This window comes from Phoca vitulina, unplaced genomic scaffold (assembly GCF_004348235.1).
Source record: "Phoca vitulina isolate PV1807 unplaced genomic scaffold, GSC_HSeal_1.0 scaffold4, whole genome shotgun sequence".
Taxonomy (NCBI): domain Eukaryota; kingdom Metazoa; phylum Chordata; class Mammalia; order Carnivora; family Phocidae; genus Phoca; species Phoca vitulina.
Window position 1 is genome coordinate 80,572,277 of NW_022589707.1, and position 13,482 is coordinate 80,585,758.

General features: G+C 35.8%; 1 protein-coding gene across 1 annotated transcript in view; it reads right to left on the minus strand.

Annotated features, from left to right (window-relative positions):
* The window catches only part of SYPL1 (synaptophysin like 1), a 24,799-nt gene continuing 11,317 nt past the window's right edge, over positions 1–13,482 (minus strand). Inside the window, exons 3-6 of the mRNA XM_032402358.1 lie at positions 9,806–9,930; positions 8,355–8,562; positions 3,407–3,595; positions 1–1,570 (exon numbers count right to left, since the gene is read on the minus strand). Of these exons, the coding sequence (XP_032258249.1) occupies positions 1,436–1,570; positions 3,407–3,595; positions 8,355–8,562; positions 9,806–9,930 (657 nt within the window). The 3' untranslated portion in view covers positions 1–1,435. The remainder of the gene's footprint in view (positions 1,571–3,406; positions 3,596–8,354; positions 8,563–9,805; positions 9,931–13,482) is intronic.

Consider the following 13,482-nt stretch of genomic DNA (forward strand, 5'->3'; position numbering starts at 1 on the left):
TTTTTGTCTTTTATTTCTTGCCAAACATTTAAAAAATTATTCCTACTTTGGAAATCAATTCCATTTTGCATTGCTCCTGCCTTTAAGATGAAAGTTTCTTTGTAATATAATAATCAGTGCACTCTTTCTTTTAACTTCTTTATTAAGTTTGTTGCATAAAAGATATACATTCTCATATTGACAATTCTTGTCATGAACAAAAGCAACAAAAAAAAAAGCAATAACAAGATGTGCTTCACATATAAACAATCATGTGGTAAGAATAAGAAATCTGGCCCTGTACAACAAAAAGATTAGGAAGCAAAATGTGAATAATCCCTGTATTCAGAATATACCCAAATGTGCGTGCAAAGGCAGTGCACCCATAATACAGCTCACTTAAATTCCTGTTTATGATGCATAATTCCTTAATCATCCATTTGTGAAATAAGAATGAACATTAAGAAACATGAAATCCAAATTGCATTTATTTTCACAATATCAATGCTACACTCAAAATAGCAACTTCATTGAATCTAAATGTTAAATGTCTCCAAGGTAAAAGGCAATCTTAATTTTTTTTAACCCTATGAAAGGGTCTGCAAAAACAGGTCGCTTATTTTATTCCACTTGCAAAGAGACTAGGTCTCAGCCTGCACTTAAGTAGGATGAGCAACAAAGGACAGCAAACAAATACCACTAAGAGTAATGCCCGTACATATCAAAATATCTAGCTGAACCATGTTCTTTCTACTTATACAGCAAGTCTATTAAACAACCAGCATAATGGAAGCTTACACCTCATGCAACAGAATCACTAAATTAACTATACATCTATTAGAAATTTCCAAACCCCAATTCAAAACAGTTTTAGTACACCTATTAAGTACTGTAGGTCACTTAGAAAAACAGAAATAAAACATACAACCAGTCTTTGCAATGAAAAATTTTTCATAACATATAAACAATGTTCAGCTACAAATTCTGAACAAAGTATGTTTTTCTAAATATGATTTATGTAATCAAGGCTTTCTTAAACAAAGACAGGTCTTAGGTATATGATCTATACAAACTTACAGTAGTGTATATTCCAAATAGAGATTTTTCTTCCTATTATGATATGAAAATGTAACTCTTTTCTGAGTGAAGATATATGTTAAGGCTTAAGGTGTAAACACTTTGGAAGGCAAACAACTTAGTAAAGAAATAACCAGTCATTTAAAAAATGTGTATCATCTCATAATAGGCCCCTGAATTTTCAAATTTACATGTGAGAATACATTTACATCTTAAATTTCTAGGAAAGGCACAGGCTTTATATAAAAAAGCAGCAAAATTTTAAACCCACCAATTTATTGAAAAAGCCATTACTTTTATTAGAAACAAATAATGCTTCTCAAGATGTTGGCAACAGGTCATAGTATAGACATATATTTCATACAGTGCACTTCTCCCTTTATATTCCAGAAGGAGGTGGAATACCTCCTTGGCTGTGGGAAGCAGAAGTATTTGATGGACTGTGTAAACTGGTCTCCTTGTACACAAACCATGCATTTCCTCCCCAAAGTATCATATTCAGAAAGCCAAAGATCTAAGAAAGAGAAAAATAAAAATGAAAATCTAGTATCTACTTAAAAATTTATACTCACCTTAGTTTTCCTTTAAACATTTAACATTTCTAGGCAGTATACCATTATTTTAGTTAAAATGTAAACTACATATAAAGTAGAATAAAAAGGGAAGACTTTCCATTTCAATGCCAAATGTGTATATATAATGACTTACTCCCAATGAAATAAAGCTAAAATCTCTAAAACTGTAACATATAAAATTATGACTAAAAGAAAGCTTATCTTTGCATGCTCAACATTACCAAGAAGATGGGATTAAATTTGAGAAAAATAAGTAAAACCCTATTATTACTTTGTAATTAGACTTTAGTGCTTTCAGGTGAAGAGGAACAGGAATCATGCTTCCTTCTTGGGGGGCTTTCACTTTTCTCCATCTGAATGGTTATAAACCACCCCGGGTATCTTTTCCTATTTCCCTTCTTTCTCCCCTACTACTTACTATCTCTCCTACTCCAACAGCTGCAGCCAGAAGAGAAAAGGAGTCACAAAAGAACTTTACATCACATCCTACATTAGTCAACATAAAAGAAATTAGTCTTCCCAGTTACAAATCTGACACAATAAAAGTCTCAGAGATGAATAAACTGATGAATAAACTGAAGCTACCCTTTTTTTGTATTTTTTTTCCTCCAAATATAAGAACAACAGTGACTTATATGATGTAACACTAGGGTAAAGAGTTTGAGAGTAGTATCATATTACTGAAGGCCAAATGCTTTATATTTTTTGCATATTTGCATACAGAAACAACATTCCTGAGATTGTCCATCTCAGATCATGGTCAATATAAATGCAAAAAAAGACTTTAAATCACAAAGTTATAACACAAAAATCGGGCCAAATTGCTTTACAAGGCATGCTGACTTCATCCACTGGAAAAATATTTTCTTGAAAAGACAGAAGACTTCCTTAAACATAATATATGCAGTATATTAATAACATACTTAGTAATACATTTATCTGTATTTTGGTAAAACAGGCTAAATATTATTATTATTTTTTTTTTAAAGATTTTATTTATTTTATTGAGAGAGAGAGAGCACAAGAGGGGGGAAGCGGGAGAGGGAGAAGCAGACTCCCTGCCGAGCAGGGAGCCCGATGCGGGACTCGATCCCGGGACTCCAGGATCATGACCTGAGCCGAAGGCAGTTGCTTAACCAACTGAGCCACCCAGGCGCCCCAGGCTAAATATTATTTAAAATTTATATATACCAATTTTTTTAGATCACTTAAGAAACCATAAAAGTACTACTTTCATAAACCCAGAGGAAGTCAGATCAGAGAATGGGCTCTAAGTCAGATCTGGTCCACACCTTGGCTTGCCAACTTACTAGCTGTGTTATCTTGAGCAAATTAAAGCACAAGCTACATTTTTTCCCAGCTGTAAAATGAAGATGATAATACTATATCCCACATTCCTCTTTGGATTACTGGATAAGTTAAACAAGATGAGTGTAATGTAATGCCCTTAGCACAATGCCTGACACGTAGTCTTTATAAATGTTAGTGACTACTATTAGTGCCTTTCGGGTAAAAGTCTTGCCTAGTCCATTTTAATGAAAAGAAAGACTCAATCACGATCTTGTTGAAACCTGTTAACAAGTGATAGTTTTCCTGACAAACTTTTCTTCACTGTTATAAAGGTAAAGACTATCTGGTAGCTAGGGTTCTGATAGCTTAGTAAAAATGAAAACAATATATTCATCCAGAGATTTATTAAAAACTATTGCTTTCTTATATCACTAGTAAGGTTTTTCTAAGTGAAATAAAGTATCTTATAAATACTGCATACGTACCACAGATACATTTAGGGATCCCATACTAGTCACAGAGCCAAAATAACATGCCACGTCTGGATGATTACAAGGCTCGAGCTCCTTGACGATGCCTTGACCGGTAGCTACTTTAATATCTGTAAGAGCTTTAGCCCAGGCTGAAGTGCTCACCAGCCACAGGAAAGCAGCAACAAGAGTAACAACAAAGTCCTAAAGCAAACATAAGTATGAGTTAATAATGAAGAGTTAATTTAAAAATACTACACTTCAAATCCATGATGAAGGAACTGAGATCACACTGAACTCTATGGTACTGAGAAATGGCCTACATGACATACTTCATAAAAAAGGCCATAGTCAGCACTGTACACATCGCTGTTTATCATCACTAGTACACTGCCTGAGCTACAGCAGTGAGCAAGACTCAATCATCTACTTAAGCAGTCTAAGATTTTGACACTAGAAATCAGTTTCACGTAGCCGTCACCACAGCCTTGACTTAAGCCACTCACTCCCAGGATCACACCTCAAACCCTGTTATCACCAATAACTCTATCCCCTCATAATCCCAGTTTCACTCCCCCTACTTGCCAGTATCATCTCTCTTTCCAGCGCACACTCCTTCAGGCACCCCAACTTCAAAAATCCCTTGACCCCATTGAGACCTACAATCTGATTTTACCACTTTTTTACTGTCTCTCAGCCTCACTCATGCTCTCATTTCCCCCTTAATTTTATTCTAAGGTCCTTCGTTACAACCCCTTGCACACACGCAACTCCCTCACCTTCTGCTTTCTCATACTGTTCTGGCAAAACTCTAACTTCAGTTAAATCTAATTCCCCATGACTGGAAGGAATTAAAATAAAAAACTAAAACAAAATATCTAGTTGTCCATGATCTGGATAATGAAATGGTGAAAAGCACGCATCCAGAATGACTTGTTTCTTTTAAAATTCATGACCCTAAAATTTCAAGAATACTCATTATATTAAGGACAAAAAAAATAATAATCTCTCAAGGCATCCTCTCACTAGTAATTTTCTACTACAGTCTTTGCTATTTATTACATTTCCAAGAATAAGACTAAAGTTTTAAATATTCTGGATGGTTTCTCATTGAGTAAGATGAAGAAAGAAAAAAATGTATTCTCTTTACTCAATCTATTCTGCTGGGGAACTAAAATTTTGTTAAGTAGCTGGGCAACTAAAATTTTGTTAACTAGCGTTGGTTACAAAAATCTAACGAAGACTTTTTAAAGAATGCATTTGTATAATATAAAGTATAAGTCCCACGTTGTTTAGTTTTCCTTTAAATTAACCACAAAAGTGGGAATAATGTAAAATTTATATCTTTTAATGTTATGTATTCTTAGCATTCAGGTATGCCCAAAGCTATGAGTTCTTACACATCTGCAGCAAAAATCTCTGCAAGCTCAGAAATGGGTTTTGGAGCTTATTAGAGAAGTGGTTCCCCAACCCCCCCCCCCAATAAATCTGATTGGTTTTTAATTACTTTTTTCAATCAGCTTTTAGTCATTTATTGAGACTAAACACCAGGAACCACTTATGACATATAGGAAAGGAACTCTCCTATATATAGCTTGTCCACCAGGTCAAGACGGCAATGAATACATGCCTTGTGATCAGAGAACCAAAAACAATGACTAATTTTACAAAGATGGAGGTATTTGCATTTTGCATTTGAGCTTTCCACTGCTCCTGGTATTCTTTTAAAAAAATGCAGATCAAAGAAAAAAGTACAGAAATATGGCTTCCATGTTTTGCACTGTGGGGGGGTACTCTCCTTTTCACTTCTGCACTCGGTTGCACTTTTACTGCAGGTAGATATTTTCTAAACACTTGCTAGAAACACAATGCCTTTTGGAGAACTGATAAATAGTATAAGGTTATCACATCTTAAACAAGTTCTCTCTGGGCTGAAGTTCATAGCTTTGACCCATATATGTCAAATCCTTGTAATTTCCAGGTTTCTTCCTTCCAACTTCTTAATTAAAAAACACCCTGATGTTTTTCTGATTATGCTCTTTAAATCTACTTTGCAGCTGGCATGACATTCTTATATTTCAAAAGCAGGGAACTTTTCTGAAAATGATGCACATAGTAACCTTAGGGTGAGGGGACGCGGGGGAAATGAGAGCCTCTGAAGATCATCTCTGTCCCACTCAGGACTCTGTTTTTAGGGTGTGGCCCACCCGCAGTTCTGCAATGCACAACCGTAGCTGCCTCTGGCAGCCCTGCTCCCACCAATGAGTTGGGATAGGATTCATAACAGATTTTTAGGATTTGGGATACTTTATTTTTGTTTGGTTTCAGGTTTTTGGATATTTCTGATTCTCCACATGGCCTAGAACCCTTAAGTTCCTGCTATTTAAAACCAAAAAAATGCTACATTTACTTAAAAAGGGAGGTTGATTTTAAATGCCACAATTGAAATGCTCCTAGAAATACCTTAGTAGAGAATTGAGAACATTGCCAAAAAGGCATGTCCTCATTAACAGAGTACTTTAAAAAAAACAATGTCCTACTTGGCTATATTTTAAATTTGGGTATCTCAAGAAAACTTTTTTATATTTATATGGTTAAATTAAAAGTAGAATTCAAAATTTAATTTAGAAACCTGAATTTTTACAGACAAGAAGCATCCTTTATATATTATATCAACAACAAAAAAACATTTAAAGGGCTAGTTCTGGATTACCTCTCCATGACCACTAACCGATCGATCACTCCAGACATGGAAAATTTTTTTTGACTTTTGAATGATGCACCTAGATCAGTTTTATAGTTTTAACAGAAAAACCCTCTAAAATATAGATTTAGATGCTGCCTTAGAAAGTGTGATTTTTAATAGTTCACCAAACAAAATATGAAAAAGAAAAGGCTCATTGCTAGAGTTAACTTAAAAGTTTGTTGGGATGGGGCGCCCAGGTGGCTCAGTCGTTAAGCATCCGCCTTCGGCTCAGGTCATGATCCCAGGGTCCTGGGGTCAAGCCCCGCATCAGGGTCCCTGCTCCGCGGGAAGCCCGCTTCTCCCTCTCCCACTCCCCCTGCTTGTGTTTCTGCTCTCTCTGTCTCTGTCAAATAAATAAATAAATAAATAAATAAATCTATCTTAAAAAAAAAAAGTTTGTTGGGAGAATGACAAAATGGCAAGAACTGTCTTCATTTAGTATTTAAATTATAAAGAATTTTAACCAAAGATAGTATCCATATGATTATCATAATTCCTTTTTTTTTTTAAAGTAGGCTCCGTGGGGGGCTTGAACTCCCCTCCAATGCGGGGTTTGAACTCATGACCCTGAGATCAAGACCTGAGCTGAGATCAAGAGTTGGATGCTTAACTGACTGAGCCACCCAGGCGCTCCACAGTTCCTTTTCTTAAGATTTTATTTGAGAGAGAGGGAGAAAGCACCAACGGTGCAGAGGGAGAGGGAGAACACTGAGTGGGGAGCCTGACATGGGGCTCGATCTCAGGACCCTGAGATCATGACCCGAGCTGGAAGCAGAGGCTTAACCGACTGGGCCACCCAGGCACCCCTCTACCGTTGCTTTTTAAGTAAGTCTTGGAAAGTCTACAGAAGTTACAGATTCTTAATATGTAATTTCTGTTGATTAAGCACTGCAAATTAAAATAGTTGATGTCTATCTGTTTGAAAGACATCCAAGAAAATATTTTATGAAAATGTCAGGTTTAAGAATCTCTTCTCAGAAACAAGAAACAAAATAAGTAAGAATTTTAGCAGGTGGTTTTATTCCTTACTTACCATTTGTATTCTTATGATCCAGGCAGCAAAAATTAAAAATAAATAATAAATAAAACCTGTTATCTTAATTAATAATTTCTTCATACCCAACTAGCCTTCCCTTTAAAGTAGCTTCACAAATAATCAGCAGATGACAGTGCTTTCTCAAGACATAATGAGACGGTATCTCAAAAGCACCTCTGTTCTCCCTTCAAGTCAGTAACACTTAATACTGCCTTTGTAGTTATTCTTTTGTTGTGGACATCTAGCTTAAAACCATGGCTTATCTCTGCATTTGCACCAATAATCCAGAGGAGATTCTACTACCTAAATCTCAGATTATTTTTATTTCTAGCTCAGAAGACTTTGAAGCCAAGAAAGATGTTAGGACTTCAAATCCAAATCCTTTGTTGCCATCTCCAAGATTCAAAATTAGTTCATGAACATCACTAGTGAGAATTCTCTAATTCTTATAGAATTATCTGGGTCAGATTTTAAAGTAAAGAACTTAGGAATACAGACCAGGAGTTAGCAAACTTTTCCTGAAATGGGCCAGACAGTAAATATGTTTGGTCTCTCTCACAACTACTTAACTCTGCCACTGTAACATGAAAGCAGTTATAGACCGTACGGAAATGTTTGGGTATGGCTGTGTTCTAAAACAAAAGACCAAAAAACCAAAACTTTATTAAAAAACAAAAACAAAACACAATGAATCAGATTTGGCTTGTGGGCCATAGTTTGCTGATTTCCGATACTATTAAGCTCAATAAAACATTGCAAGAGACATAAAGGGGGTCTTTGAGAAAAGAGAAAAAAGGTAAGAAGTAAGAACACCATCATGAGACTACTAGTATGGTCAGCAATTCCTGAAATTAAAGGCATTAATTTCTACTTAATTTCTCTACTTGCAATCTAATATGCTCTATACGTTTGAGATCTTTCCAGGTTAAAGTAAGACTCAGAAACAAACAGACCTCTGTATTCCCTGGAGTATAGAGGAAGTGTTGCAAACTGGCTCAAAGAATTAGGTTCAATGTGACAACCAGAGAAAGCTCAACCTCATGGTAAACATAGATCAAAATATGTTTACCTGGTTTATGCCAAGAATTTTCATTTCCAGTGTAAGAAAATCTATATTTAACTCCAAATATAACATACACTTATACAAATGATTTTTGTACAAAAATAAAGTGTTTACTTACAATCATGGGAAGTTTTTGACTGTCCCGATACAGGCTTGTATAACCAACATAGAGCAGAAGAGCAGCAATGCAGTACAGGAAGACAAAGATTGCAAACGTAACGTAGAATTGTGCAGAAGAAGAGTAATCTCCGATAAGGACATAACTTTTCCAATTTACATCACACACGTTTACATCTGGATGTGCCTGAAATGATGCTTCATTCAACCTATTAAAAAAAGGCTCAAATAAATTTGTGAATTACTTGGACTCTCCCAATAGAGATAGAAATACGTAAGTAGAATACTGAAATGACATTTCAAAAAACACTCCCAAAATATATTACATTTTCCTTTGGGGGAAAAAAAGGGGAACATTCAAATATTTAAATTAAAAATTTCCTAAGAAATGTACATAAATTATGCCTTGTAATTGGTTTACGATAGACTGAATATAGATTGCATTAAACACTTTAACATCCACATACCATCTCCCTGCAAGAAGAATTTAACAGAATAAGCGCTGATACAAAACAGTCTGCGATCTGAGACATGATGTTCCATTCTAGGAGGCAGAGTATGTGTCACTAGCACCAGGAGAGCCAATCATGATTCACATTTTAGCCCTAGATTAATTAGCTGCTAACTTTAGACTGTTTTTAAATTTCCTTACCTATAAATTGCAAAAGCCCTTATCACTAAATGTGCCATAAGAGTTCCTCATATAGGAACTTTATAAGAGAAGGGCTGGGAAATGGAGAGGCAATGATTCATAACCAGGCTCTTGCTATCTGACATATTTTTAGTGTAAGGGTTTATTTATCATCAAAACAACCTTTAAAGGTAAGATTTCTGAATCAATGGATAGAAATTTTGAGTCCTAGAGAAGTCAGGTAAGTAGTACATGGAAGAAGATTTACACTATGGCTTAAACACAGGACATATTCAATAAACTTCAATAAACACTGAAGTTAAACAGAAAAATTCACAAAACATTCATTTTAGTCTAAGAAAATAAACACAAACTCCTCGCTCTAAATACATGTCTTAAAACGATATAAAGAAGGCTATTATTTAGTAATTGCAAATACACGAGAAAATTTGAATTTTCTGAAGCTGTGATTGCTTCCACATCACGGCTTCACACGCTAAGGTGATAGAGCAGTCTCTGTTTTGTTTTTAAATTTTCAATTCACTGTGGGATGACAGAATACAAATGTCAAGGCAAGGTCATATAAAAGTTTCTAAATGCTTAGTCTCGTTTTCTGTACTTAATTCATCACAGGCCAGGAACACAGTTTGCAGACAGACACTAGTCCATGTGCCACAGTCTGAGGAACAATGATCACCACTTACAAATGAGCATGTGTGCAATTTAAAATTTTCTACCCCCCCAAATTGCTGGAAATCTTCAAGAGTCAATATGAAAGTAAAACATTTTTAACCATAAAAACAAACAAATAAATATCTTACCTGAATGGATAACCAAAAGCAGCTGTTATCGTTTTATTTTCAGGAACTTTACGAGGACAACTCACTTGAAATTCTGTTTTGCCGTTAAAACCTCCACAGGTGGCAAAAGCAAAGATAGAAGCAATCTATAAAAAGTAAGACCAAAAAAGGAGGAAGAAGCATTACTGTACCCAAAACATGGGTCATTAAAGCTTAAGTACATTATTAAAAACTGGCTAACATTCTAGAAATTCTTAATTACAAATTAAACGCAGATGGTGAAAAACACTTAAAAAATTCATTTCCAACTGTCAACAAATGATTTTCTTTTCCCCGAGTATAATACAGAAGCTAGTATACCAGCCCATATAATAGTGTACCTACTAAATATTAGTAAGAAATTCAGATGAAGTATTATTTATTAGTATCAAAATCAAAGGGGTGATTTGGAGGTATTTTTAATGGTAACTGTTAAGCCAAGAGACTTGCGAAGAGGTAGCAAATGCAGATGCTATTTCATGAGCTTGTATGACCTCATTTTTGAGTATTTCAATATTTCCAGGTCTCAAAAAGTACTTGGAAATTTATTTTCCTGATCATGCATATACTTAAAAGAACACAATGTTCTCTTAAATGCTATATATAACAGGAAAAAACCGGAAGCATCCTACATGTTGATATGGAATCAAATAAACTGTAATTCACTCATAGGATGGAACATTGTGCAGTCATTAAAATGCTGGTGAATATTTAATGATACTGAAAACATTCATTACATACAAAGTTTGTTTATGGGGTGCCTGGCTGGCTCAGTTGGTAGAGCATGCAACTCTTGATCTCAGGGTTGTGAGTTTGAGCCCCACTTTGCGGATAGAGTTTAATTTTTAAAAAGTTTGTTTACACATGCATTGTGCCATGTGTCTACGCCTATGCATATGATGCACACTACAAAAATACATCAAAATTTTAACAGTGGTCACCTCTGAACAGAAAATAAAGATAATTCCTTTTTCTATTTGTATCTTCTAAATTTTCTACAAAACAAAACAAAAAATCCCACATATGGTGTAGTGGCCAAAAGCTCAATCCTTCAGCAAATTCTGATGGCTCTATTTAAAAAAAACATATTTGGAATCTGATCACCGCCATCACAACATCCTGATCCAAACCACCATTATTACCTCTTGCCTGAATTATACTCTAACAGCCTTATAGATAATCTTGCTTCTGTCCTTATCCCTCCTTCAGTCTACTGTCAATATATCAACCAGGGTGATCTTTTAGAAATAAAAGGCAGAAAACTTTATATCCTCTGCTCAAAATTCTCCAACGGCTTCTGAGTTCTCTCTGAATAAAAATCAAAGTTCATATAACAGTCTACAAGATCCTTTCTTCCCTTAATAATTCTGATCACACACTGCTACTTTTCCCCTTGTCAAATCTCTTTACATAAAATGGTCTCTTTGCTATTCCTTAAAGGGGTAAACTTCTCCTACAGAGCCCTTGCACTGGCTACTCTCTCTGCCTGGAATACATGATTCACTTCCTACTTCACAGCTCCCTGTTCCAACAGGACTTTATCAGAGAGGCCTTTCCAATCACACTATATTAAATAATAATGCTCCAACCCCACAGTACTTACTCCCTTTATTCATGCTGCTCTATTTTTCTACCACTGTAATTACCACTGCCTATTAGTACTCAAGTATCTGTCCGTTTTTCACTAGAATATAAACTCAAAGGCAGGGACTTTGTTTTGCTCAAGGTCACATTCATCTAGCAAATAGGTAAAATTCAGTGAAGGTCTGATATCAAAGCCTGAACTGTTAAACACTGATATAATGCCTCTCACAGATTATTAATACAGGGCCTTGAATCACGCCATAACCAGGATCATAACTATCAAGAGATTTTTTTTTTTTCTGTAAAGAAGAGTTATACAAAAAAGGAATCTGGTTACAGATATGAAGAGTCTGAGGCAATGTCCAGCACACAGTTTGGAATCTTCARTTAAGAGTTCACAGGTAAAGACAGAAGAATGGATACTCTCTACACATAAATATTCATGAATAAGGAATGAAAACAGAAGGCCAGAGAAAATTGGGCATATACCCATTAGGATTAGAAAAAAGAAACAGGATACACAATAAGGAAGCCAGAAGGAGACCTGTGTGTAACTAGATAAATTCTATCTAACAAAGCTTGTATTGCAGATCACCAAGGAAAGGAGTGTGGTGGTAAAGATATGTCCCCAAACTCTGATACTCCTCCCTGCAAGAGGCAAAGATTAATTTTCCTCCCTATAAGTGTGGACGGCTCCTAGTAAATTGAATATGGTTGAAAGAATGGGACATCCTTTCCGAGACTAGGTGATAAAGAGACTACAATTTCTGTCTTCCCTTCTCTCTTGAATCACTGGCTCTGGGGGAAGCCAGCTGCCATATTGGGAGGATACTTAGGCAACTTATAGAGAGACTTGTGATGAGGAACCACTGACTCTCAGCAACCATGTGAGTGAGCCTCGAAGTGTAACATCTGAGCCTTGCCAAAGGCCATGGGAATAAGCTGGGTGTTAGAGATGACTCAATCGCAGCCAACAGCTTGAGTGCAAACAGGGAGACTCTGGGCTGAAACCCCTCAGGCTAAGCCGCTCCCAGATTCCTGACCTACACTAAAATAATAAACGTGTGCTGTCTTAAGTGCTTCTTAAGTGCTAAGGTTGGGGTACTTTATTATGTAGCAATAGATAACTAATACAAAGAAGGACTTCAATAAACGGTCCAGGGGCGCCTGGGTGGCTCAGTCGGTTAAGTGTCTTCGGCTCAGGTCATGATCCCAGAGTCCTGGGATCAAGCCCCACGCCGGGCTCCCTCCTGAGTGGGGAGCCTGCTTCTCCCTCTCCCCTCTGCTTCTGCTCTCTCTCTCAAATAAATATAATTAAATCTTAAAAAAAAAAAAAAAAAAAAAAAAAAAAGGTCCAGATGGGCTGAAGACAAATGCAAAATCGAGTCTTTTAAAAATTTTTAAGACAATATAAAAGAAAATTTGTGACCACAGAGAAAGGAAAAATTTCTTAAGATTAAAAATAAGAACATATACTAACCATAAAAGATTGTTAAATTCAACTATAGAAAAATAACTATAGAAAAATCAAAAGTCAGTTTTTGAATGTAAAACAAGCTACAGACTAGGTGAAAGTATTTGCAATAATGTCACAAAGGATTAGTTTCTACTAGTATATAGATCTAAGAGCAATTCTTACCCACGTGTACTACAGAACATGCACAAGAATGTTCATAGTGACATGGTTTATAATATTAAAATACTGAAAACGTAGGAGCAACAGGAAAATGGATAAAACATAATAGTATACACTTACAATGGGAAGTTTAATAGCAATAAAGATATAGGAACTACAGTTGCCCACGTCAATATGGATGAAACCTAAAAACCTAACGCTGAGTGGGAAAAAAAAGTTGCCTAAGTCTTCATACAGTATGATGCCATTCTTTTAAAAGCTTTGGTTACTTATCTACACCACTCCTGCCACTATTTTTGTTCAGGCCCTCACCATTTTTCACGGGGACTAACCCAATAGACTCTTCCTCTCATTTCTAATCTCTTCTGTAGCATAGGCTCATGTGGCTCTCAAGCACTTTAAAAATGGCTTGTTTTAGGGCACGTGGGTAGCTCAGTCC